The 26,965-nt window shown below is 42.6% G+C and overlaps 2 protein-coding genes across 2 annotated transcripts; one reads left to right on the top strand and one right to left on the bottom strand.

The window, feature by feature from the left end:
• Positions 1 to 8,956: 8,956 nt before the first annotated feature.
• On the bottom strand, positions 8,957 to 15,137 carry ca7 (carbonic anhydrase VII). The gene is made up of 7 exons (XM_076155925.1): positions 15,023 to 15,137; positions 14,134 to 14,331; positions 12,055 to 12,173; positions 11,752 to 11,847; positions 11,585 to 11,647; positions 11,352 to 11,507; positions 8,957 to 10,297 (listed from the first exon to the last, which is right to left on the bottom strand). The coding sequence occupies exons 1-7, from the start codon at positions 15,057 to 15,059 to the stop codon at positions 10,178 to 10,180; spliced, it is 789 nt and encodes a 262-aa protein (XP_076012040.1). The 5' UTR covers positions 15,060 to 15,137; the 3' UTR covers positions 8,957 to 10,177.
• An 873-nt stretch (positions 15,138 to 16,010) lies between these two features.
• Positions 16,011 to 21,848, top strand: nae1 (nedd8 activating enzyme E1 subunit 1). The gene is made up of 21 exons (XM_076156273.1): positions 16,011 to 16,058; positions 16,313 to 16,385; positions 17,218 to 17,321; positions 17,413 to 17,473; positions 17,595 to 17,625; positions 17,737 to 17,808; positions 18,107 to 18,186; positions 18,435 to 18,544; positions 18,712 to 18,821; positions 18,935 to 18,997; positions 19,078 to 19,141; positions 19,224 to 19,315; positions 19,396 to 19,455; positions 19,646 to 19,779; positions 20,008 to 20,083; positions 20,227 to 20,266; positions 20,732 to 20,818; positions 20,907 to 20,999; positions 21,238 to 21,352; positions 21,437 to 21,486; positions 21,589 to 21,848. The coding sequence occupies exons 1-21, from the start codon at positions 16,037 to 16,039 to the stop codon at positions 21,696 to 21,698; spliced, it is 1,647 nt and encodes a 548-aa protein (XP_076012388.1). The 5' UTR covers positions 16,011 to 16,036; the 3' UTR covers positions 21,699 to 21,848.
• The last annotated feature ends 5,117 nt before the right edge of the window (positions 21,849 to 26,965 follow it).

The following is a 26,965-nucleotide window of genomic DNA, read 5'->3' as shown; positions in this document are numbered from 1 at the left end:
CATAGCGCCACTATCAGGTCTGTTTAACACTTTGCTTGAGTAGTGAGTGCACACGTCCATCATGTTTCATTACAATAGACTGATTAATTTATGCCACGCCCCCTCTACCTTAGCTGCCAATTCAACCACAACAGAAGGAATATAAATAAAAAGTCCTTTAGTCCAGCTTGGTCTATATATTCTATTTGTAGAAAAGAAATGTATGTATTACAGCGCCACCATCAGGCTGGTCAGTATCAAAACGTGATGAATTCTTCCCTGGATTATGTATTAAATTAATTTAAATGCTAAATTATTAGTGGTGAAATGACTCACAGCAGACGTAGGGGAAACGGGCCAAATTGCAGCAAAAATCCATCCTGCAGGCATCGCCAACACTGAAGAGTATGACAAAAGAGCAAGAGAGAAAAAGCAGACAGGGTTATCATTTGTCAGGACACGTGCAGGAGAAGTGAGCGAGCTGTGATTCATAAATCTACAATACAACACATTCTGTCTGGATATGCCTTCAATGAATCCCACACTTGGAGGGGAGCCAGGTGAGTGTGAGAGCCACAGAGGCTGTTCAGGTACAAAAGGTGCACTTAAAGGGTCAGAACAATGGCTTCTGAGTGATGCAGAGATGGTATAACAATAATATACAGAAGGCACTAGAAGAATACTGAGAATAGTGAGAATATTGTGTTGTGTGTTTGTTTCGGTGGAATGAGAAAAACAGACAAACACATAGGAAAGAGAGGTGAAGTAATGATAGAATGAGATATGGGCATTGTAGTCAATGTCTCTCTCTCTCTCTTTTGGCGTTTTCTGTCTTCTTTTACTCAGCAACCAGTTCCTATGGTAACAAAAGAGGCTTTTGTGTAGTTTTGTTCACTTGAGCAGAAACAGAGACAGTTAAATATTCAGCATGTGGCTCAACGCCTACCTGTCAGTTTAATCCTTCCACTTTGTATGATATTACACGTTTACTTTGCTGCTGAGTGTGATGTAACGTCAACATTCATGGGGCATTTTGGAGTTTCCAGCTTTTGACCTTGCAGAGAAATGACAAGTATCTAAATACGCCCCTCCCCCGCGCGTCCCCGCCGTTTGTAGGTAGCAGCAACAGTAACTGCAATTTAAAACAAAACAACTGTAGAGAGAATCAGTCACCCAACACTCACCAGCTACACCCCCTGACACATCTTCACACACACTCACATGATTGACCCCTCAGACTCAACACAGACGCACGCACGGCTCGGAAAGCACAAATAATTCAGAGTAGTAATAGTAACCACACAGTTACAATACCCCACTGTAGCTGAGTGACTGAATGTGCTCTTCAGTCAGTAGTAGTAGTACAGTATAGCCCACACACACAGACTCAGACACAGACTCGCACAAAAACACACACACACACAATCCACCTACACTATCTTGGTGCTCAGAGAATGTGGCAAGTGGCCTGTGCCAGGGAGTCATGAGCTGATGCTTGAGTGGGATGTGACCCCTCGTCCTTGTCTGGGCAATCTTTCTCTGAAAGATTAAAGACAAAACATAAAATGTAGAGAACCAAGAAGAAGAAGAAGACTTTTAATGTGAAGTTAAGTGGGGTTTGTGTTGTACACCTGTGGAATGCTTGTCTGACACACAACCAACAAAACCGTAATAAGTGTGTGTGTGTGTGTGTCTTATCGTAATTAAACATTATTTAACAACAGCATAAAATATTGCATGACACCATTGATATGCCTAATTACACATTGAAGAACAGGGTTAAACATAAATTCACCGCCCACAAGCTTGTGTCAACTTTATATGACGTATATCTCGTCATTAACCTGGACACCATGACGAGCATAAACACCGCAACTTCCGCCGTTCTTTTCCTCCCGCGTGCGCACTATTTATTACATCGGTCACTTATCCCGCCGTATTCCGTACTTACGTTAAGGCTTTATGTTTGTTAATGGGAACTTTGCTCACCTGTACGATAAGGTAAATACAAGAGGACAAATCAGCACCACATCAGCTGACTGTCCATACCATCACATTGGTACCGCCCGGACAGGACCTCAGGGGTCTCCGTTAATGGAGTTGACCCCCCCATTGCCTGTCAGCAATTATTGTATTTATCATCTTTTGAAAATGTACAACACCTCTTTCATATGCAGTCCTCTTAATCATTCTACACCTGGAAACAACCTTAAAATGAAACAATGAATAACAAAGAATATTATAGGTGGTGTCCTCTGTTCTCTCCAGTTCCCCACATTTCACTGATCTAAATCACCCACATGAGGTCAACTTTATAGAGCTTTAATGTGACCTTAGGGCCAGAGGGAACAAGTGAATTTCAGTTCAGTATGAGTGGAAAAAAATAGAGGAAACAAATCTTTTACGCAGCCAAAGGTTTTATGGTGTGTAAGAATGTTGAAATCATCAAGTTCATTCACTTAGGAGAGACGTGTGTATGCGATTACTACACATAAAGGTTTAGTTAGTGGGAGTGATCTGAACTGTTCAGAGAGATAAAGTAACTCTACACAAGAATTCCTTGGGCATCACAAAGCCAAGTAAATACATTTCACTCACAGTAAAATTGTATATGAGTGAGTTTTCTTGGGAATTGCAATCTGGGGTGTTCCAGGGCTGCAGCTTCTCCCAGCAAGCAATATGGGTTCATTGCTTGCTGGGAGAAGCTGCAGCCCTGGAACACCCCAGATGGCTGTAGCCCCCATGGGACCCAGATTGCATGTGAGAAAAACAACATTGGGAATAGACATTACAGCCACAATGTTTTCTAAGGCAAAGCTGCCAAATTTGAGGGGATTATATATTACATGGGGGCAGAAACAAGTTTGTATTCTCGATTGTCAAGTAGTTATAATGAGCAAATGTAGAGATCTAAAACTTAAGAGACTTACGTTACCATAACAAAGCCAGAGTTGTGGGTCTTTCGATCTCTACAGCTCTCATGTCACAATAGTTTTTGTCATGTGACAGTTGTAATAATGCCAATCACCATTTTACAATAGTGTGCATGCTTATCTGTCATCAGAAGAGAGCTCCATAAACACTAAGTGGATGGAAAGAATCTGAGGCCAAGAATCATCAGGCCGTTAACTCACCAGCTGCTGGCCCGTTTGTTTCTGTAAGGGATGCTTGCTGGCCTCTACTGTAGGCCCTGATTAGTGTTTTTACTCAACGGTGCTTTCCAGGGTTGGGCCGAGAGTTGAGCACACATGTGACCTATTGAACGGTGACTGGAAAGCTTTGCAAGTGGTGCTGTCAACACCAGGACATAAATAAAGCTAAAGATAGGGCGATGTGGCTTCAACCCAGGATTCTGGTCAGCCAAGACTTTTTATAGAAACACTCTGATTTATAAAAGGCTAACAGGGACTATTTTTGACCCTGTGAGGTTGGGGTAAAGGGATCGTGGAAACTTGTGACGGCCCTGGGTGTAGAACTGACCCCTCTGACTTGAACGTGTTGGTGGTGGCTGGTTATGGGAGTTGGAGTAGATAGCAGATGCAGCAGAGGATGACAAACTGACCAAAGGCCTGTGATGTATTTGGAGACAATCCAGACAGACAGGCAGAGAGCCGATCACATGGGTCTATCCCAGTCAGGCCCATTAAGATATCAGATAGCTATTTAATGGGTCTGTCTGAAGCACAATTTAAATAAAGCTTTAATATACACAGGCTTTATTTGAAATGAAGAGCAATTCCTGAGACCCATGGATCCAAATTGCAAGGAAATTGGTTTCTGTCCAAGTTTGAATCAGATTTATTTCACCACAACATCTGCAAAGTTAATCATTTAATGGCCTGCAGTGATCAACAATAGTTTAAAGTAGTGGGTCAATTATAAGTTGAAAAACTGCCATTATAATGCTGTTTTTCTAATGTCTCAGCTTGATGAAACACCATAAAAACAATCAGACACAATCATTGGTCTATTAGTATTTTACAGCAGGGGAATGATACAAATACACTTATTTATAATGAGCATGAGCCTTTGTGGCCACTGGGTTATATCACCTTGCCTGAACCTTGACTCACATAGCTTTGAGTGTAAATAAATGTCCCTTTTACATTATATGAACTCCATTAGAGTACAAAGACACTGAAGTTATACCTATGTGCTTAGCAAGCCAAATGTTTTGACATTGATGGTAAGCAGACATGTATGAAATAAATAGGGGGTGACTGCGCTGTGGTGCAGTGCTGACAGAAGGTTGCTATGGACACCCCGTGCAAACAGTGGATCTTTGACTGACTCATGAGGTTTAAAGGGGCTCGGAGTAAAGTCAGTGAAGTTGGCTGAGGGCCGTGCCCGGGTGTATGTTGCCCATTCAGAATACGTATACTGGATGCGAGGTCACCAACTGTGTCAGTATCAGATATCAGGTGTGACTGTCATACCTCACATGCTGTGTATCAGCATCTCAGTCATCATGCAGGGAGAAGGGAACATTTACAGGAAAAGCGTGATACTTTAATCCATTAAAAGCAATAATGCTGTGGCTGAAATACATCACATTACAAGTTAAAGTCCTCCTTCCAAAAGTTCAAAGTAAACATTTTTGGCCGTCCCAATTACTCACACGTACACTCTGTATAGGATGGTTTCCTTTCAGAGAGTGAAATGATTAAATATAACAAAATAATGAATTTTCCTCAACCAGCAGAAACAAGGTTTCTGATCTTGGCCAGGAAAATAATTCACAAAGAACGGAGGGAAGGATCAATCAGGCAAGGAATGAAACAAGCAGAGAAGTGAGGGAGACAAGAAGGAAGGAATGAAAGATGGGAAAAAGGCAAGGAGATAAGTAGAGAGGGGAGGGCAGAAGAAAGAAGGAAAGAGTGAAAAAGAAGAAAGAAAGAAAGAAAGAAAGAAAGAAGGAAAGAAAGAAAGAAAGAAAGAGCGTGTCTGTTTAATGCAAAATATGAATGTCATACAATAAATAACATTTAAAACCATGATAAATGTGTTAGAGGTACAAGTTTATTTCCTCAGTAAATACAAAGGCAAAATGTTTTTTTAAGTAGAAGAACCTCAACATCCTAGCACAGTACTTGAGTATGTGTACATATTTACTTTCCTCCTCAGGCAGGCAGTAGTCCATAGATCTAAGGCTTTTATGGTATATGGGTTGACAGCCAAGTGTAGAATTACACAGAATTGGAGGTCACGACCTCCCGTCAGCAGCAAGGGTCTGCTGTCTCTATCATATCACCACATGGTCAAGAAAAATGATTTCTTCTTCTGCCGTGATTGAATCCCCTGTGAGCCAAGGTCTGTACCTGACATAGTGTAGATACATAAGCCATAAAAGGTGCATATTGTTGGGGATGTTGTTATTGTACCTTAAACCCAACCCTGAACCCAGGCAGAGGTCAATCCTCCCGCACAGACAGGTGGTGTGTGGTGATGGGCTGGAGATCACAACTTCTCAATGTTCCCACAGAAACCACCCGTATATGAACTTCAACACAGATAACCTGCTGCTAAATAAAGCTCCATAATGAATACAGAAAAGCGCACGTGTCACAGCAGGGGTCTTTAGGGGGAAAGAGGCGTTAGATATTTCCGTAGTATGGTTTTATTTTCTGACAGGGTGTCAGCGATGGATCACTGGCTCATAGAGAAGTAGAGGAGATATGAGTTGGCCCAGCATTTGTTTTGTGTTACATGCGCTGTTTGTATCCATGGCAACTGCAGCATGGCTGTGCAGCCTGATTGCCAGATATAGTCGCTGTCCTTGACAGTATGGAGAAACTTGGAATGATTTAATACTGGAGCATCCCATTTTCTGCCTAACTGATGGAACAGAAGAAGTGACTCATTCTGTGTAAACTAGAGCCTTGTTAAAGCGATGCTGCGATGGGAAGGTTATAAGCTTTGATCCTCTGCACTGGAGACGGCTTTGTGACTACGCTTTGTAAACCTTGTCTGATGCAATATCACTAAATCAATTAAGTGGCATTAATGCGCATGCCTCCACCAAGGCTGAAAAGGCCAAAGCGGGACTTGAAATAAGAAACTGTAGTTTTGATAATGGATCTGGATGTGGATTGAATGGAGCTACTGGGCCAAGAGGGCAAACAAGACCTCAAAATGCTGTCTTCTGTCAATGTTGTCATCTTTGAGGTGTTGTTTGTCATTGAATGAACAAGTGTAAAGGACTCGGACAAAAATTGAACATATGATAATCAAGCAAAGTAAAATTGAAGTGAAAATTCTGTCTTTATTTGAAACAAGCTGAAGTAGTTGAACCTCCGTGGTCATCTGATGTGGTGTGTGTGTGTGTGTGTGTGTGTGGTGTGTGTGTGTGTGTGTGTGTGTGTGTGTGTGTGTGTGTGTGTGTGTGTGTGTGTGTGTGTGTGTGTGTGTGTGTGTGTGTGTGTGTGTTCTCATCACTTCACCGTCCTCCCATTTCTTTTGTCCGAGTGCTGCATGTTTCTACCGCAGGTTTGTATTACAGAAGTTGGTCAGATGTTGCTGTGTCGGGAGAAATTACTACGACAGGCTAGCAGATATCCTGACGCTAAAAATACACATGACAGACTCTATTTCTGAGGTCTGACTGGAGTCTCTTATTTCATGGGGCATCATTGATTGTGGCCGAGGTTGATGTGCCTGCTCAGGTATTCTCAGTCTCTATAAAGCAGCCTGGATGCTGTCGTGGAGGGATAATTTGAGAGTAAGTGTTAAATATAGTTCATACACCCACTTTCATTCTTTTTGCATTAACCTGCAAACAGAAACGTTTCCACATCCATCAGCATTTATATGAAAAGGAAACCAGACAGCGAAATGCAACCTCCTGATTCATTCAGTTCTTGCACAGCAGCACTGAGGGCGGTCAGAGACAAGGTCAGGAGTTATTAATAGAAAAACTAAACACCTCAGACCGGATGCTGTGTTTTTCAGGAAAATGAGTTTTGCGGTGGGAATTATCACCAGTTTGTCAAAGTGGGTGTTATTAAAGCCATTATCCAGCAGAATACGTATAATATAAGTTCTGAACCATTCCAGAATTTGACAAATCCTGTTATCCATCAACACCTCTGGAAAGCTGATTCAGAAGAGAGCAGATGCTGCCATCTAGTGGTCACAGTACACCAGTAACATATCGCAGATAGCAAGAACAGACATGAAGGTGGCATAATTTAGATTAAGCCATAATTAAAAGACAGGGCAAACCAGAAATATACCGTATAAGTGGTTGAGCAAAAAAGTGCCTTAACTGAATGTGTTTTTAAATTAATGAGGTCATTATATGATTTTATAAATTGTATTCTATTGCAATTTAAATACAATTTTAAATCCAATCTTTACTAGACCATATTGTTATCAAACAAATCAATGTAAATGTAAAACGTTTTGCTCAGCAGTGGCACATTCAGGTAACATACAGGTTTGGTTTATCATAAATATCACATTTGGTTTCATCTATATGCCTTTATGCTACATTTTCATTTGTCCATCTTAATAACATAACATAACAAACACACATACTTACAGATGTGTCTAAATCCGATCTGAACATCTACTGAAATCGACATAACCTTTATGTCTGTGTGTGTGTGTGTGTGTGTGTGTGTGTGTGTGCGTGTGCGTGTGCGTGTGTGTCAGATGGGTGCAGTGGGTCTCGCCGTGCACATGGAGGCAGGCGACCTCTGAATGAAAGGGAGGAGAGACTCTCACGCTACATGTCTGAGGAGAAGATGTGAGTGTTTGTCTGATTGCTTAATGGGCGATGTCTGAGTGACATGAGAATGTACTCTGACTTCCTAAAAGCTTTAAACACACACTCACACACACATAACCTGTAAACGACTACAGCAACCAAGAGTGCCATGCAAACAAAAGAGCGAGCTCTTATCTTTATCAGGGCTGACACATGCAGGAGTGCATGGTGAGCTCAAATGGCTACTGTACTGTATGTCCTACATTTTCTGGACTAAGATTTGCTCTACAGTGGACCAACAGACGGTGCTGATTGCCATTAGGTGCTGCAGAGAGGTGTGTATCAAAAGGCTAAGCAACACTTAATTGATGCATACAAATACATTCTTCTTTCCCCCCCTTCAGACAGAAACACAGAAGCAAGAACCCTTCACTGGAGCTCATGAAGGGTCTATTCAGGAACCAGGGCCTGCAAAGGGGGGCAGACTTTGTCCATATTAAGCCATGCTATTGCTCCACCCCGTGTGTTTTTGTTGAGAGACACTGTCCAGTGCAACACAACTCCAGCTTTACCACAGGGTTGAGCCTACTAATACTTCTCCCATGCAGTAATCAACAAAAATGTAACATAATTATTGTATAGATCTTTTATCAAATTGCATTATATTGTATAGGTGAATTTAATACAAAATAAACATTAAGAAACACAAGAAATATTTTAATGATTCCAAATAAAAAAAATTACGTTTCCTACTTTTAAACTTTCTTCTTTTTTTTACATTTTTCAATTCAGCTGACCTGTTCTCTCAGTAGACACAGTTTGTTTTGCCTGTGATCAACATCTGTGTTCATTCCTTCAGACCCACAGGCTGCAGTCTGGCTACTAATTACCTTGAACCATTTTGTCTTGCTGATCAGCGAAAGCAAGTTTAAACATTTGCTTATATGACATCTCCTTTAAAAACACGCTGCAGTTAGTGTGAAGGTGGTGATTTGACAGGTCAAAGGTCAACTGTGGTCTATGCAGAACCTTTGAGTATCTACATTTCATATGAATATTGTACTTTTGTTGGTCTACTCATCAAATTCTCCTCTATCGCTTCTACAGGGTAAAGTCACTTAACACAAATATAAAAACTCAAAATCAGGTTCACTGCATAAAAAGAACAAACAACTCTACATCAAACTTTTTAAACATTTTATTTAATTCAACAAACATGGTCAAATTTGGATTATAAAAATAGTCAAACTACCAAAACATTTTCTTATTGTTATTTCACATCAAGGTTGCGAAATATATTCAAGTTCCGTGTGTGTTTCATGAATGCCCATGATACAAAGTATTAGTGAGTCAGTATTAGAGAAATCCAAGTCCATGTTAATAAGAACCAACATTACACAAAGCTGCCATAACTCTCACACCTGTGGCACGGCAGGGCTTCTGTTAGGAATTACAAAGTGTATTTTTCTAACAGCAGCATCCAGGGGGATGAGCCGTTTATAACAGTGAGCGTCATGTTGGAACCCTCTGACAAAGTAAAACAAAAACTATATGACAGGGAAATGTGATATACTTGCACCCAATCTCATGAATGAGTTTATCAAAACAAAAGAGTTTGATTGTTCAAATATAACTTTAAATTCAACAGCTCCTTAGTAAACATGCTCATTCTGAGGAAATCCCATATGAAACGGTTGTGAAATGTGAAGGTTTTTGCAACAAGTGTGCTAAAAATAAAGACCCCCCTGCTGGAGGGGACGGGGGATCTCTCAGGCCCTTGAGCTTCTAAGGACGTGAGATTTGACTTTGATGCCCTCTAAGCAGATGAGTTCAGGCAGCCATGACGCTAATCTGATCCCTGCACCAGTTAGAATTGTTGGGACTGGAAGGGGATCAATAGCCACAAGGACCGGGAATCCATAAGCAATAGGCCGGATCAACAGGGATCAGTCGGGGTCAGCAAGAAGGCAGAGGACTCGGCTCTGCAGAATACTGACTAGACTGGTATGGGGCCCGGTCTCCCAACAGCAACTGGTACTGGTATGAAGACTAAAACCAAGCACCTTTCAGTGCCTTGCTGGTGATTATCCAAGCACCTGTTTTCTGACGGTTACAACCTCTGAATTTACATCCCACAATAACAAGATCAGCTCTCCTAATAGCACTGGACATTACATGACAATATTATTCATAGCTATAAGTTAATCATATTTAACATTTGTTTCATACATCCATTTTATTTTTGTTTATTCAAACCTGTCCCCCCCCTCTGCTGCTGCTGATGCTTCCAACTAGTAGAGGGAATCATGCATCTCAATGTTCTGGCAGTGATGAGAATGAATCCTTATACTCTCTCTCCTTCTCTCTCTCTCTTCAGTGAATCAGCAGGAATCCTCACAACAGGCAACTATGAGGTGGACGTGTACACTCAGATTTATACATTCACTCCAGTGTGGAACAAACCCTTAGTTAGCTACACGTGCACATCTCTTAGCTGGAGGAACGCACTTTCCTGCCTTTGAGAGGCTGAGGAGGTCTGAAGTTGTTTTCCATCCTTTGCCTCCTATCGTCTTCCTCTCCGGTGAACTGCAGCAATCTGAACATGCCCAGCTGCGTTTGGGAGAGAGACAGGTGTCAGTCAGGCAGGTGTTTTGCGTCTCAAGCAACATTATTATCCCATACACATCCAAACATTCCTCAATTTCACTGTAGCTCTTGGTCTGCTGTTATGTGAGGAAAAGGAAAAACAAACTAATAGCCTGTTATATAAGGGCTTTCCCCTGCTGCTGGGTCTCAAGCAAGCATTTCTCAATTAAAGCCCTGCATGCATCCAGTCATCCATCCATCAGGATAATCAGCTGGAGGGGATCAAAGGCTCGAGGCCTGCCGTCGTAGGTTGTGGAGCCAGTTGCTTAGCTTACACACCCCACCCTGAGTTATGCTAAAGCCGTGGGTATGCAGACAGAACATGCGTGAGAGTAACCGAGCCGACTCCAGAATTAGAAGTCCTTATTCCTCGTGGACAGTCCTGGAGTTAAAGACTCGGGGAAAACAAGAGTAAAGAGTGACAAGTTGTGAGGATGGGATCAAGGGGCTGGCAGCAGTCCACACATGGCCTCGTCCCAGGGGGAGCTGAGAGGCTTTGTGCTGCAGTCATTCATGGAGTTGGTCACCTAAACTAGTCAAGATCCTGGGGATATCTGACCTAACATGTAAACAAGTCAACCCTGCACACCGGCCCTTGTTTTGACCTCTAATTACAGCATCTTGCATGAGCGTAATTCAAAGTGTAATTAGTGTAATTTAAAAAATGCCACATCAGTAGTCGGATGCATCATTCTGACCAAAATCTCCCGTGTGTGAGACAAACCAACTTGTGACAAACACGCAGACGTTTGGTTTCGAGACATGCTGTATAGCTTTTACCAGGAAGAAAACAGAAATTATGGCCATCATCAAAGGCATTCAATTACCTAGAAGAAGATTAACGCTTGGGTGCGAGATAACTGCAGAGGCCTGGAAGACTTTGCTGAGTCAAACAATGAGAAAGTAGTGCGGTTGGGTGTTTTACTGGAATTGTATATGTCCAATCGTCTGAGTAAAAGAGGGGACCTGCTCACAGCTACGTCCCAAAGGGAGAGGAAGAGCATCTCAAGAGCCTCACCTGTCTTTCAGACACGATGATGGGCTCCTTCAGGACCATCCAGATGACGCTCTCGTGGAGGGGGGGTGTGGTCAGTGATCCAAGGTAGGTCCAGAAGTGCAGACTGCTGGGGAGGAGGCACTTGGGATTGAAACCTTTGAAATCTGTGACACTGCCCTGTAATGGAAACAGAGACACCAGCATTTATATGACATCAATGACATTATAAATGACATAAACCTCCAATTACTCACCTTAAACTTCACCATGTACAGAGCGTCCGTTATCTTATGGAGCCATCTATGATCGTCGCCTGCCTAACAACATCAAACATCAGAGTTGATTTGTGTCCTCTGGAGGGAAGCCAGTTCAAAACGTAATATGCTAAAAAACTAGATTTAAACAGAAACAAAGCTTTCACCTCTAAGAAGATGCCGAGGACAGCGAGGCCGTCAGGAGCCGACACTGCCTCGGAGAATGTCTTGTACTTGACGGCGTTCCAGTGCACGAGATGAAGCTGGATTTTGCAAACAGGAAATGTAAGATGGAGGAATAAAAGTGGGATTTACAGTTACACATCTGTAATGTGCTTCAGTATGAGTATGAGTTGTCTGTTTTTCTACTTGTGGGAATTTTTCATTTCCTCATTCCATTTCAGATGCTGGAAAGGGAAAAAACAGTTTAGTGTTTTGATAATCTTGGTATTCAGATCCAAAACACTGACCTCAGACGCATAGCTCTTCCCTGCAACAGTGTGCTCAGAGCCATGGCAGCCCTTTCCCCCCCAGTGGAAGTGGAACTGCCTCAGTCTGTATGGGTTTTCAAGAGGGCCTCCACGAATCACTGCAGAGGATCAGCGCAGATGTTAAAAACAAAGAGAGGGAGGGGGGAAGGGTGGCATATGCACACCCCTCCGTCCATCCGTGTCCTCAGTAGGCGTCAGACAAGCATATTTCCATCGTCATAAAAACAGCTTAGGTAGCACAACAGGGGACAGACACACACGCACATATACACACACAGGCGAGAATGAGTCAACCTGCCAACACCCAGCGGAGTTCATTTAATCCTTCCGTCAAAGCGGAGACGTGAGCACTAACGGGCAGACAGACGGCCTGCTGTGCCAGCCAATCTATCATTACTGCGCCCGGGCACAAGGTTTGGTCTGACACACAAATAGCACCACTAAAGCCGTTTTTACTTTCAGGGTTTGATTTGTGCGCAAGGGCCAGCTTTTATAGTAATGGACCAAAAAGAGAAACCATTATGAGCTTCATTAATTTAGACCACTGGGGGACTAATTCAAAGTCTTTACTTAGCATCATAAATATGAATTACTGCATAAGAAGACGTGTGTTTATGTGCTTTGATGTGCCTGTCATAATGTAATCCAGCCCATTGTCAAGTCCAATCAGACTGACTTCACCAGGGTTTGGTCTGAACTGAGCTGACCAGACTAGGCTGGGCTGAACAGCAGCAGGAGCTCAATAACTACAGCCTATTTTACAGAGATGCAGAGTAACTGGAGGAAAAATGGAAATGAAAACCTGTTATCTCAAAAACCGGCAGCAACCAGTTTGAGAATGCGTTCATCCAATCATTGCAAGCCAGATAACCATTCATTTAGGGAGGCAGTGGCTCAGTGGGTAGTGCTTCCGCTTGGGAACCGGAGGATCGCCGGTACGAGCCCCTGCCGAGGTGCCCCTGAGCAAGGCACCGAGCAAGGCACCTCAATTGCTCCTCCCTCTGCGAAGGGTGGTAATGTGATGCAAGTCGCTTTGGATAAAAAGCGTCTGCCAAATGATCGTAATGTAATTTATTTATTAACTTCTAATGTGCTGAGTAGACGCTAAAGCTGTAAAGCCTGACCTTGTTAGTGCCAACATTGATTAAATGGTGCAATGAGTAACAATTATTACAGCTCCTCAAATTCTTTCCTGTTGGCTCACACACTCCATAGATTGGGTATGTTTGGATTGCATGAATGAGAGCTATATGTCACCCAACGTATTCATTCTGCACTCCCATGCATGTATCATATATACACACTTAATCCTAACCCCGCCATGACAAACTGCAGGGCTGCAGACTGTGTGAACCTCCGACTCACTGCACAGAAATGTGGATGAAGTGCCCCAGTTTCCCGACAGGTCCTCTCTTTGATGGATTATTTTCACTGACAGCATACTTGCTCGCCGTCTAGGCCAAACAGTGCCACATTTCTTAGCTTATCGTTCATGGTAATGATGAGGTAGCCCAGCATGGATCTACCCAGTTATAAAAGCATAAATCATAATAACCGCAGAGATCACCTCAGGTTATTACATCACTAATCCAGCAGACAGATACGCATACAATTAACTGCTACCTGTTCTTCCTCGAGCATAATCAGGGGTTTATTTGTTGACTTTGATCATTGGTCAGTTGGGGAAATGGTTTGCAGCCTCTAAAAATCAAGATCATTCCACTTTGTAAGCATATAGTTATTGAATGTAAACTTGTAGCACTGATTTGTCATCCACATGAATAAGTACTGTGACTTTCCAGAGTTTATGCCTGAACTAGGACCTGAGCTGTGACAATAACATGCAGGAACAGCAATGCCAGGCTGTCAGCAGTCATTGTATAGAGACACAAATCACACTGTAGCAAACGTTTGTATAAACCTAAAATGATGGTATGGTTGGTTATGAGTGCCTCCTGGGTGTGATTTCCTTTAGTTCAAATTAAAAAGACTAACACCTAACTTACATTTTAATTCATGAGCAAGTTACTCCTGCTAAAATCATAAGCTTTGCCTTACCCGATCTATCATCTGAGTCATCAAAGTCCACCGTCACAGAGTGTCCATTATTGATGACATTTATGGAGGTACACAGGTCATAGTCCAAGACGATTGAAGTCAGACTGGCGTCATATGAAGCCTCATGAGGGACGATATCAATGGGAGACTGGCGGTTTCCTGTTGCCACTGGGTAGTTTTTGTGCCACACAGAGGGTCCTAAACACATGGAAAGACAAAAAGCAAGATGTTGGACTTTATTAAACAATAGAAATACACAAACAAATACACATCACTTTGAGTTCTCAATGATGGAGTGCTGATCAACTGCTGGTTAAGCCCAAAAGGTTGATTTCAAGCAAACACTGATATTAAGACAATCTAAAAAATAAACAAAAGTAAATTGCAGGTTTCAAAGTTTAACTTTTGATTTAACGCAGACAAATAAAAGAATAACTGTGAATGATGAGAGGAGAGAACTTACTGAGGAGATACTGTATATACGTATAGAAATGAGGACACTAATTTTCCACAAATGTCATGTCAAATGCAAACTTATAAATATAGAGCAGAAAATTAAAGCAACTTTGACACAAATACTGTCCCTGGCACAGTTGTAGCGTCCCACTCAAGAACACAAGTGGATTTAAGTGACACTGGTCATCCCTCTAAGTATGAGGCTAATCTGGCATTAACAGCCATTTTAACGTCTACTCCACTGCATTTAATCACGTAGTGCTTGATCATGGAGAATAGCATTAGATTGCCTTTGCTGTGGAATGAAAACAATGAGCAGTTTGCATTTATTCTGAAATTTCGTGAAAGCACTGAGCACCACGCTGTGTGTGTTTGTTTTTGTGTGTGAGTGTGTGTGTGTGTTGAGTGTGTCTTGGATGCTGTGTGATCGTACCGTCCTCCTTGCCGTATCCCCAGTGGTTCCCTGTCATGGTCCCTCTTTGACTCAGAGACGTGATCAATAGGCGGGCGGCGGACTCCTCCTGCACCGGCTGCACGCGTGCTGGACGGTCTCGACCTGAGCCAGTGTGCTGGTATTGATCAGGTTTTAGTGGGGAGTGCAGTGGGGAGGCACCTCTCTTTGTCTGCACGCCCCCTTTCACCGCCTCCATCTCTCCGTGCGCGCACACACACACTCACACACGCGCACATATACGTATACGGTGTGTATGTGCAACATCTATTATGTTCAGTTCTATAGCTATTTTGCATATAGATATACAACTTTTCAGAGGTAGAAATGTGTATTGACAAAAGATGAGCAACTGGATTATTATTATTATTATTATTATTATTATTATCATTATCATTTATTTATATTAAAAAAACAAGAGAGTGAGCCATGTTTAATTAACATCATCCTCATACATCGTATATTGCTTTCATTTGCCCCTACTTTTACAATAGTATGGGTACATTTACTTAACATTTTCTACTCCAGTCCCATTTTGTGAAGATTACAAACCATTTAAAACCCCAGACTATTTTTTTAACACAACTTTCAGCTTCTTACAATTAATATTGTTTTTCAAATATGCTGCTATCCCCGGCCATTTATGTCAATAGAATAAAAAAATAGATCTATTATCTATTAACCTAATATTGATATTTAATCAGTTACAGAGCAAACACATTATGTATTTCTTTTCTCGCGTTTCATTTATTGAAATTATTACAATGGTTTTTAATCTGCTGTGTCGTTGTCATTGGAACTGTTTAAATATTATAGATATCCTGTATATATAAAGTCTCTTTGTGCTTAACCATTGGATGTATTAAATTCTGGATAAGGTATTAAACATGGCGACCGATCAACTAACACACGAGATTCACGGGTTTAAACCGCCAATTCTCGCGACAGTACAGTCCCGGGGGCACAGGCTACTATTACCTTGCGCAGCACGAGCTCATGAACAAAACTCTCACCTATTGTAAGTAACAATTGCCATGCACTCCTTTCTTTTGGACAAAGTAAATAAATCAATACGCTGACATTTTTTTACAATTAGGATCTAGAACCTAGAATTTAACAGTACATCACAGGACATACACATTTAATAAATATACTATAATATTTAATGGAATTCCTAACTGTTCAGAACTGTGTCGAAAGTACGAGTTTGAATCCAATCGCTGTCATATTCATGTCGAATCTGCTGTTCTGAATTTTAAAATGCATCCGCAGGCGTCACTCATTGGGAAGGTACCATGGCAGCCACCAAAGCCTCCAAAGAACAGAAGTATGACAGGCAGCTGAGGTAAAGGAGAGAAATCACTCACATAAATCACGTTACTATTTACACCGGGAAGCCATTTCTATAATTAGCGCGGCAGGAAAGTCAGTAACACTAACCCGGAAGCTTAGTTAACGCATTACTTGTAAGCTAACGTACTAGCATAACAAGGTGAACTGGTATAGAAATCCTAGAAAACATCTTGCATAAACATAAACACCGCTTATTCCTACCCCGTGTTAGATGTTAGTTTACCTAACTGCCAGAATATATAATAATTTCGTTTCCTCAATACGAGCGATATAGTTCCTCGAGGTGGGTTTGCACTGGAAATAACTTATTGATGATATAAATAGTAAACATGGCCCCTCATCTCATAAAGCTGAGGCAGAGGAATGACATGTTGTATGATTTCATCCCTGCAGTTTCCTGCAAATACTTCTATTCCCAAATATACTTCTACTGCTACTCTTCAATTTACAGAGAAACCTCTTGTACATTTCACTCCAATGTAAACACTTGGCTGGAACTTTGTTGTCATATTTGTCATTTATTCAACAGCTTGTATACTTTTATCTTTTTTGAGAATTTTTCAAACATTTTAAAGTCTATAATCTTTGGTAAAGTTCTTAATTGTGGTCTCATTATGCAGAATTATTTTTACGGCTTATTGTTGTGATCTCAGTTGGATTGTAGCTTGGTTTTGTTACATGATTTTATTAAGTCCCATCTGTCAATTCTTCTTATTTTTTGTTGGATAAGCTTCTTTAAAAATACTTCAGGCAGTGGCCCAGACTGGTTTTGTGTCACTAGATGGCAACAAACGTCCATGTTATGTTGTGTTGTGTGCTTCCAGGCTGTGGGGGGATCACGGGCAGGAAACACTGGAGAATGCACACGTTTGTCTCATCAACGCCACGGCAACCGGGACAGAGATACTGAAGAACCTGGTGCTTCCGGGTAAACACAGTTGTTTGGTCATAAATAATCCTCACTCTTCAGGTACTGATGATCTGATTTGCCTCATGCATCCCCTGGATTTCTTTGTCAGGTATTGGAGCTTTCACCATAGTGGATGGACACACAGTTTCTGGGGAAGATGTTGGAAACAAGTAAGACGACCTTTAGTAGCAGTTAATCAGTTCTGAAGTTGTTGCTGATGAGTTTTCTGTCTATACACTCATCAAACTCACCTTGTCTGATCCTGGCTGACCTGTTCTTCCTGTGTTGCAGCTTTTTTCTTAGCAACAACAGCATCGGAAAGGTACGCTCTGCAGGAATTACTGAACAAAATCACAAATAAATGTCAAATGTATCTGACCACATTCTCAATGGTTGCTGACTTGCATTTCTGACTGGAGGTTTGATGTTGCAGAACAGAGCGCAGGCTGCCACCGAGCTGCTGCAGGAGCTCAACAGTGACGTATCTGGAAACTTTGTTGAAGAGGTCGGTGTTTACCTTCTGGGTTGCAGCCACGTTTCTCAGTCAAAGTTGATAACCTTGAGCTATAAACTGATAATAATCATAGTAATACACACTTATTAAAGCATAGTTACAATTTGCTGAACATCAGATGGAAGTCACACATTAGCAGCACAGTCAGTAAAGCTGAAAGTGTAGTGAAACCTGACTGTAAACTTCATTCTTCTAACAAGAAGAACAATCTCATGGCACATAAAGTGTATAAAGGTATTGATGGGCGTCATAGTGTCTAAGATCCCTCTCGTATTTACTCCTCCTGCAGAGTCCAGACAAGCTCCTGGACAACAATCCAGAGTTTTTCCACATGTTCTCCCTGGTCATCGGTGTCCACTTACCAGAAAGGTACGGAGCGATAATTATTCTTACCTCTCACATTTTACTTTCTTTCACTGCCGGAGCCTTTAGCTTAGTTAAATAAACACCAGGATGAAGCAGCTATCATGTGCTTATGTAAGAGAGAGAGCGCACACACAGCTGCTGGAGGCGTAATCCTCTTCCTTGGCTGCTTTCTACTCCAGGGTCTCGGCTGTATGACATCATCTACAGACTGTTTCTCAATCTTTAAACAGTTTTCCTTTGAAATCCAACAGCACTTGTCAGAGGCTGGGCTCAGTTCTGTGGAGTGCGTCTGTGCCCTTCCTGGTGTGTAAAACCTATGGCCTCATCGGCTACATGAGGCTGGCGGTGAAAGAGCATACAGGTAAGTAATGTTGTCCACCTGTCACGTCCAGAATACGGTAATCCTGGATACTCATAGGAAAAGATAATCGGTCTACTCTCTGCCTTTTTTGGAAATGTGACAAAATGGTGAATTCAGTCCGACTGGGTGTTTATACTTTGTTAACATCTGACCATCTCCTCCTTCAGTGATTGAATCTCATCCAGATAACGCCCTGGAGGATCTGAGGTTAGACCAGCCCTTCGCAGAGTTCACCAACCACGTCCAGTCGTACGATCTAGACATCATGGCGAAGAAGGTGTGTGCGTTTAGGTGTCGGCACATCTTGTGTATGTATGTCCTGTACGTCTCCGCTCAAGCAGTGTTACACACGTTGACACCGTTCCTTCCTATACTGTGTGTGCTCTACAGGATCACAGTCACACGCCCTGGATAATCATTGTCGCCAAATACTTGGAGAAGTGGCTAACGGAGGTACAGTAAAGCTCTGCCACCATATATGACGATTGACACCTCTATGCTATTAAATCTCTGTTTACTTGTTTTCTTTGCAGCACAACTGTCGGCCACCAAAGAATTACAAGGAGAAAGAAGCCTTCAGACAGATTATCCGAGAAGGTATTTGTATTTTGTCTGCCAGGAAGTGTGATTACTTTTGCACTCCGGCATTTTGATTTATTCAGACTATAATTTATTTCAGGGATCTTGAAGAATGAAAACGGCGTCCCTGAGGATGAAGAAAACTTTGAGGAAGCTATTAAGAATGTCAACACTGCTTTAAACCCAACAAAGGTGCCACAGTTTGCAGACTCACTCTTTGCACACCTTCACAAAGCTGTTTTCTGGATTATAATAATGTGATGTTTCTGCAGATTCCTTCCGCTGTGGAGGATCTTTTCAACTGTGAGGAGTGTAACAACATTACATCACAGGTGAAGGCTTTGAATACACAAGCTTTGCTTTGGATGTTTCTAAAGATCGATCTTTGTAAAAGTGAGTGTGTGTGTGTGTGTGTGTGTGTGTGTGTGTGTGTGTGTGTGTGTGTGTGTGTGTGTGTGTGTGTGTGTGTGTGTGTGTGTGTGTGTGTGTGTGTGTGTGTGTGTGTGTGTGTGTGTTCACCAGACCCCGCACTTCTGGGTGATGCTCCGAGCCGTCAAGGAGTTTGTTCACAACGAGGGCAGCGGCAGCCTCCCTGTGCGGGGAAGCGTCCCAGATATGATCGCAGACTCTCAGAAGTTCATCAATCTACAAAATATGTAAGTGTAGAGTGTGTGGATCATATCTGTGTCGGTTTAAGACAGAGATGAAAGAGGAAACAAACTGAGGCACGGTCTCGGTTCATTTCTCTTCATCCTATCCTAACCTGTTGTGTGTGCGTGTGTCTGATCACACCGGGGCCTCGGTTCAATGTCTGACTGAGCTTTTTTTGTGCTATTTCTGTTGTAATGTTTGCGAGTGCGTTGACATGTATTTGTGTCTTCCAGTTACAGAGAAAAGGCCTTGCAGGACACAGCAGCTGTGTCAAAACATGTAGAAAGTCTATTGCAATCAGTGGGAAAGGTAACGAACGCTGCCACCATGTCAACTCAGGGAACGTGTATTATTATGTTGTCAATCAAGAAACTGCAGGCTAAATTAAGAGAAGTACATACACACTGTACTTTTCACCCAATGACTCACTTTTTCCTTTTGCATGACTTTAGCCAGCAGAAAGCATTCCTGAGAAGGACATCAAACTCTTCTGTAAGTATGAAGATGTGCAGTTAGGAGTGCATCTGCTAACACTTATATAAGTACAGTCTCAAGTTAATTCACTCAGTAGAGAGAGTTCAGATCATGTGCTGTCTGAAAGCAAACCACCATGATCTGATTATTCACGGTTATTAGCAAATAACCGGCACAGGCACATACAGAACATTTGGATATGAGTGAATCAAAACTGCCTCCTGCTGTGCGTATCAGGTAGAATCTCTTACTAATGAAGCCTTGGATGTGTCACCCATCACACAGCAGTGTTTAGGCTTTTGACGTCAATGTTGGAAACGGCTCTTAGTGCTGTTGTTGTAAAGATGTGTGTCCTCTCTGAGCTCAGTCTGAATAAAAGCAATAAGGTCTGTTTGTTGTTTTGTTGTACCATCATTAGTTTGATTTAAACCGCTTCTGAAACGTGTTTTAATCCGCTGTGTCCTCATTTGTGTGGGTGTCTAGGTAAGAACGCCTCCTTCCTCAGGGTGGTGCGCTGCAGGTCTCTGGCTGAGGAATACAGCGTGGATTCTGTAAACAAAGACGAAATTAGTAAGTAGGAGATGGAACTCGTCTTCTCGTTAAACCGGTCCGGCTGACATCAGATTGTTTTATCCTAATTTCTATCCTTCCTCCTCAGCCTCATGCATGGACAACCCAGACAGTGAGATGGTCCTCTACCTCATGCTGCGAGCTGTTGATCGGTTCTACCAGCAGCACTCCCGCTACCCTGGTAAGACCACAGCTTATGAACAGATTTCCGTTCATAAATGGAATAAACAGCAACACCTTTGTTCTAAATTAGAGGTGGTAACTACTAAAGCACCCCAGGGTCATGTTATACAGACTTCACACATAGATTGAGTCCCGGTCCCATAGATTTATACAGTAACTCTGCTGTTTATCCCAGTGCCTGTAAGCAGTAAATACTTTCTATGTATTCTCTGTCTTTCTTTGCTTGTGTCTTCTAGGAGTTTATAACTACCAGGTTGAGGAGGACATCAGCAAACTCAAACTCTGTGTGCACAACCTGCTGCAGGAATACAACCTCAACGTCAACATCAAAGACGATTACATCCACGAGTTGTAAGTGCTGGTTACTTCTGGTTAATGCTTGATTGGAGCTTCCGAATAATGGACTCATGTTTCCCCTCCTTTCTTCACCTTCAGCTGTCGGTACGGTGCTGCAGAACCACACACAGTCGCTGCCTTTTTGGGAGGTACGTCTATATTCAGTATATCAACATCATACAGCCCCAATAATTCAATCGTGCTTATTCAGATTGATTTGCTCTTAACTCTCTCTATGTGTGTGTGTGCAGGATCAGCTGCTCAAGAGGCCATCAAGATCATCAGCCACCAGTTTGTGCCATTCAACAATACTTTCATTTACAACGCAATGTCACAGACGTCTGCTACTCTACAGCTGTGAAGAGTAGAGTTACTGAGTGTGCTTCATAGTGGAATGGAATAGAAACTTATAAAACAAAACCTTTTCATCTGAAACTCCTCAGTAGTGAAAGCTTGAGTGCAGCACTGCAGTCCCAACTGTCTGTCTCCTTATGTCCAGATATAAGTGGAACCTTATTTAGATAAAAGGATTCAGAGATTCTGCTCAACATATTTAGTATCAGTTTGTCACTTGTTATGAAAATAAACATTATTTTGCCAGCCTTTGTTTGTTTTCTCCACGTCAAAGATAAAGTTAACACACTGTTCTGTATTACAAAAATCATCTCTCTGTTCTCATTCCAGATGTATTGCAGAGTGCAGAGATGTTTGTATTCTAGCTCCTCTGTCAGATTTGGTCTCGTATGGCTGAACCTCGCCACAGATACTCTGAGAAATGCACTTCAATTAGGCAATCTTGTGATTTGTTGACTTGTTGACTGGCAGAAACAAGGATTACGGAGCTGTTTTACACAATTAAAAGTTGGCTGACAAGCATGTGAGCTGTTTGAGGCCCTGCTTTGCCCCTAATGCGACCCGGACTATGGTAGCTTTCAAACGCAGCCAGCGAGCGTATGGGGAGTTCAGCTGATGTTCTAATGTTCACCAGTAGAGGGAGCTCCTCTGTATTTTTTGTTATTAGTGTTTGTATTAATTAAAGTTTCACATCCCTGTTCGCTGCATTTGGTATAATGAGCTGTAAAATAATAATAAAGACCATGTAATGTTAATTATTCACTGACATGGTGTTTTTTTTTCTCTAGGCCTTTATGAGCCACTGAGTAATGAAGAGGCTTCATTTACTAACAGGAACTAATGTGCATCACAGGGTCACAGGGTTTTCAGAGATTGTTTATTTATAGAAGGTCGTGTTTTTCCTCATATTGGCTGAATATACATTCAGACACACACACACTCGCTCCCCCTTTGAGAGGGCTAGAGCTGGTTGCCAAGAGAGACCAGCCATTTGCTAAATGAAGTTTTCACCCACAAACCGATAGATTATTGTGTGGTAGCGATGCAGGACGGACGAGACACTTTCACCACAATGTATATTAACAACAAACTGCTTTAGCTCAGTGTAATGTGAAGATAGTGTAGTTACATTTCTGTTTATTTTGGTTGTAACTGTGCCAAATGTAGGGAAACACTGAACTGAACATTTACAGTATTTGGAGAGTAAAGCAAAGAGATAGACCCCTAGCACTGCAATCAGTGCAGGAAGTAGACACCCTCACAGTTGAGTTTGTAGTTTCTGTTGATCTGTGCAGGTGTTTTCACAGATCTGATTACCTCTTCACTTTAAACACCTCAATACTATTCTATTGTCTTATAGACATGTATCCATCTGTATTCTCACTGTCTGTCCTTTCTCTTTCCAATGAAAACAGTGCATAAGGGGCACGAGGTCACAGTGCACCAGCCACAAACCAGTGTGTGTGTGTGTCTCCAGCCAGTGCATATGCAGCTGTATCAACATCCTTACATGTACAATTAATTCCAAACACACAAACATGGCCTTGGTTCTTTGGTGCTCATCACACTTCACTGGGCTGTGTGTAATGGTCATTGTGACAGTAGTTTGGGTGTCTCGCCATCGCCCTTTAGTGCTTTAGTGGCCTTCAGGTGGATGAGATAACAAAGGGAACCAACAGGCCAAGGTGACTTCTGTCTGATGCACCAGATTATTTTAGGTACAATTAGTTTCTGTTTCAAAAAGTCAAGCTCAACTCTGAATTAATGTTAGTAAAAGAAACCCAATCTTGACGTACTAAAGCTTGTGCATTATCTATTTACTGTGGTGGACAGGAGGTAGAAGTCACGATTTTTGATCACCTGATGGTCTGATTCATGCTTTCCTATTAGATTTTACATAAACATTCGATAAGCAGTTTTGTTTTTTGACACCCTGTGGATTTTCCTGCATCTCCCTTCCTCAGCCTGTGTTCGCTCACAGCCACACTGCTCCACACAGCCACACTGCTCCACACAGCCTTCACCAAGGCAAAGAGAGCCAGCAGCATGAAAGCTTTCATTGAAGGTGATGAGGAAAGCGCTCAAAGGGCAAAGGGCGCTTTGCTCCAGTATTATGTAATTGGGCAGCAGCAGCAGCGTCTAAGCATGCATCATGTTCCAGGCGTGCAGCAGGTCCGGCATGTGGTTGCCATTTTCTACTCGGAACCGCAGGATAGAATCACTTAATCAAACGTTTTCTCATCTCTTTCTTTTAACTCTTTTCTCTCCTTCCCTTTCAGCTTCAGGCCACAATGACAAAAGGTCTACTGAATGATACTGAATGATTGATTCCTTTCAAACTGATCCATTCTGTTGTTATTGATATTATTGAACCCTTTCTGTCTTATTATCTTGTCTTATTATCTTTTTACGCTGTCATGCTACATGCACCTCACTGCTCTCGGCTCAGGCAGCCTCATGGCTTTCACATGACTACAGGGGAGAGCAGCTTGCCTTCATTAATATGGAGGACCACACCTACATCCATGTCAGGCCTTACAGGGAACACTTGCACTACACACACACACACACACACACACACACACACACACATACACAGAGGACGAATCCATTACTCTTGTGCTAAAATTTAACCCTTGAGTTTGATTGCTTGCACCCTTTCAAAAAGCAGCAAAGTGGTTTAAGAGGCAAAAATTCTATTATCAGTTTATTTATCTCCCAACCAGATGATAATTTAGCATTTTACTGCTGCTGCATCTGTCGTGTGCCTCGTCTGTTGCAAGCATGCGTTATCAAGACGTTAGCTGCTTCCAGGCTCAGCTTGTAATTCTTCTATCTTAAAGCCACAGGGGAGGCCTTACAGTGGATAAGTGTGCGTGCCTGTTTGTGTGTTTGGAGTCTGGGGGAGGGGCTGGTCGTTAAAGCTCAAATCAATCTCAGAATCGGTAGCGCTGACTGCAGAAGGGACCACATTGCCAACACGGCCGCTCGGCGACGCTTCTGCTAAGGGAAAGGAGAGGACGTGAATAGCTGGAGGGTGATAGCATCTGATGGGCTGCTCTGGACCTACAGTATGTATGAGACATACCTGGCAGAGGTCCAGCTGGTTCACCCCTCACCTCCTCGAGAGGCCCACGCTGAATTAAAACCGGTCTTTCAGCGCAGAGAATCCAGTGTGTTTGCTGGGAGACTGCAGGAGGCCGGCATACATAAACCTCTCGCGGGTCTGCTGAGGCCCTCACACTTCTTCCTGTTAATAGATGAAGCTGTTGCCGAGGAATGCATACATATGTGCAATACACAAAGGCGTGTGTGGAATAATTCCTTCAGGTCTCCTCCTCACTAAGACAGACTCAACACTGATGTTAGGTAGAGGGGAACATTACTGTTGGTCCGCCGCTCTCCTGATTTGAAATCAAGAAACAAATGATTCAGCATGTCACAGCTCGTCTATAGGAGCTGTGATCCATACTGTACACTCTGTTAGGGTGGAGCTCCCTCTGGCTTCCAGGCGCTAATGGTTCTATACGTTCCAGATGCATTGTTAATGAGTCCGTGTCGCAAACAGTGGCATAGGACAGCTGGTAACCTATTGACGCAAAGATGAGAGGATATAGAGATGATTTCTTCAGTGTTTACATATATATAGTGTGCACACACACACCACCCACAAGCACATAAGGAAGAGAGAGGAAGGGATGTGTCTATAATAACAAACTCAGCCTATGGATGGATCAGAAGCGTTCAGGCTGCGACTGTGGTTTGAAGACGTCAGCAACAAATTACACATCTGTGAACTGTTAATGTGTTAGAGGTTTCTCATCTCACTGTAATCAAAACATCATGCTCTTTTAATATCTTAATAGACTGTGAGAACTCCTCTTAACGTTTCTACAATTTCAGTTCCAAGTCTTTAGGTTTCTCCTTCTCTCACACCAGTCAGTCAGTCATGCTAGGTTTCTTTGATGGAGGTTAATTGGCTTAGTGTCTGTACTTATCTGCCATCTCGTCATCTGGATTTGTGTTCCATTAGCAGCCAGGCCTTTGGAGAGTCTGTTCGCCAGGCTCTCCAGATGGGGTCAAAGTCTAGGTTCCCCCCTGTGAGACCCGGGTGTCACATTACACCCTACAAACTCACACACACACACGCACATCCGTGGATGGACAAAATACACAGGGTGGCTCGCACACACGCACGCACGGTAGACGAGCACCAGACACAGTTGGCTTCTCTCAGCACACAAACAGCTGCAGGATATCGGCCGCACAACTCTAAAATACACAGACTGATAAATGTGTTTCTTCCACATGAGATTTTACAAAGACTGGTTGATTTGCTTTGATGTATCTTCATCTTTTTCTCTATCTTCTAGTGTAGACAAGTCTGTACATACGTATGTGAGTGTGTGTGTGTTTGCTCACTCCTAGCATATCATTAACTACACAAACACGCTCTGGAGAACATTCTCTAGGTGCCATTCTTATCTCTTGTCACCGTTCTCTGGCATTTTCATCGCCCGGATCAGTCAGCAAAAGGCGGGCTGGAATTTCATTGTGAAGAAAAACAAAACCTTCTGCTCCAGCGGCATGTCTGCGTGTGTGTGTGTGTGTGTTTTATGCGTCTGTCAGATACAGATCGGCCTTAAGAGACGGCTCGCTGTCAGTTTGCATGGAACTAAAGATAAACGTGTCACGGTGAGAGAGAACGGCCGCGTTGGTCAATGGTGCAGTAGAGGAAAGTAACTCAGCTTCACACCAACTCAAATCACACACACACACACCATAAGCAGGCATGCATGTGTTACTCTGCCTCTTGACTCATTTCTTGGGACGGGCCTTAATGAGGACCACCTGTTTGTGAAGCCGCGGCATTCAAAACACAGAGAAAGAAAACTATGTCAGCAATGTGAGCCGTCCACAGAGGTTCCAGGTGGTTTGGGCTTGATTTTCCATGATGGACATTGTTTTAGTTATAGGCCCCTCTTGTATGAGCTTTGTTTCTCCTACTATTAAAGCAAACTTGTGAGAGCCCAGTGTGTGTGTGTGTGTGTGTGTGTGTGTGTGTGTGTGTCTGACAGAGAGAGAGAGAGAGTGAATGAGACGTGCTCCACAGGGCAGTGTTTATGAAGGGGAGATGTTCAGGGTGAATTCCACAGATAAGTGGTATGGCCTCTTGCTGCTCAATGTGAAACAAAGCACAAGACAACCAGAGCTGCGAATGGAAACCAACAGAACCAACATACATACACAGACTCAGGAGCTCCAGAGTGCAGC

This window comes from Genypterus blacodes, unplaced genomic scaffold (assembly GCF_046128005.1).
Source record: "Genypterus blacodes isolate CSIRO-AG114 ecotype Tasmania unplaced genomic scaffold, CSIRO-AGI_Gbla_v1 ptg000067l_1, whole genome shotgun sequence".
Lineage (NCBI taxonomy): Eukaryota > Metazoa > Chordata > Actinopteri > Ophidiiformes > Ophidiidae > Genypterus > Genypterus blacodes.
Note: the sequence above shows the minus strand (reverse complement) of the source record. Positions and strands in the feature narration are given on the sequence as shown.

Bases quoted from the DNA above. Each gene is read 5' to 3' on its own strand.
- ca7 (XM_076155925.1), bottom strand. From the start codon at position 15,059: ATGACAGGGAACCACTGGGGATACGGCAAGGAGGACG. The intron at 11,848-12,054 runs GTCAGTGTTTTG...TGCAAAATCCAG, and splicing joins GGAAGAGCTATGCGTCTGAG to CTTCATCTCGTGCACTGGAA. The intron at 11,648-11,751 runs GTGAAAGCTTTG...TGATGTTGTTAG, and splicing joins TCCTCGGCATCTTCTTAGAG to GCAGGCGACGATCATAGATG.
- nae1 (XM_076156273.1), top strand. From the start codon at position 16,037: ATGAACAAAACTCTCACCTATT. The intron at 19,316-19,395 runs GTGCCACAGTTT...ATGTTTCTGCAG, and splicing joins CTGCTTTAAACCCAACAAAG to ATTCCTTCCGCTGTGGAGGA. The intron at 20,267-20,731 runs GTAAGTATGAAG...GTGGGTGTCTAG, and splicing joins GAAGGACATCAAACTCTTCT to GTAAGAACGCCTCCTTCCTC.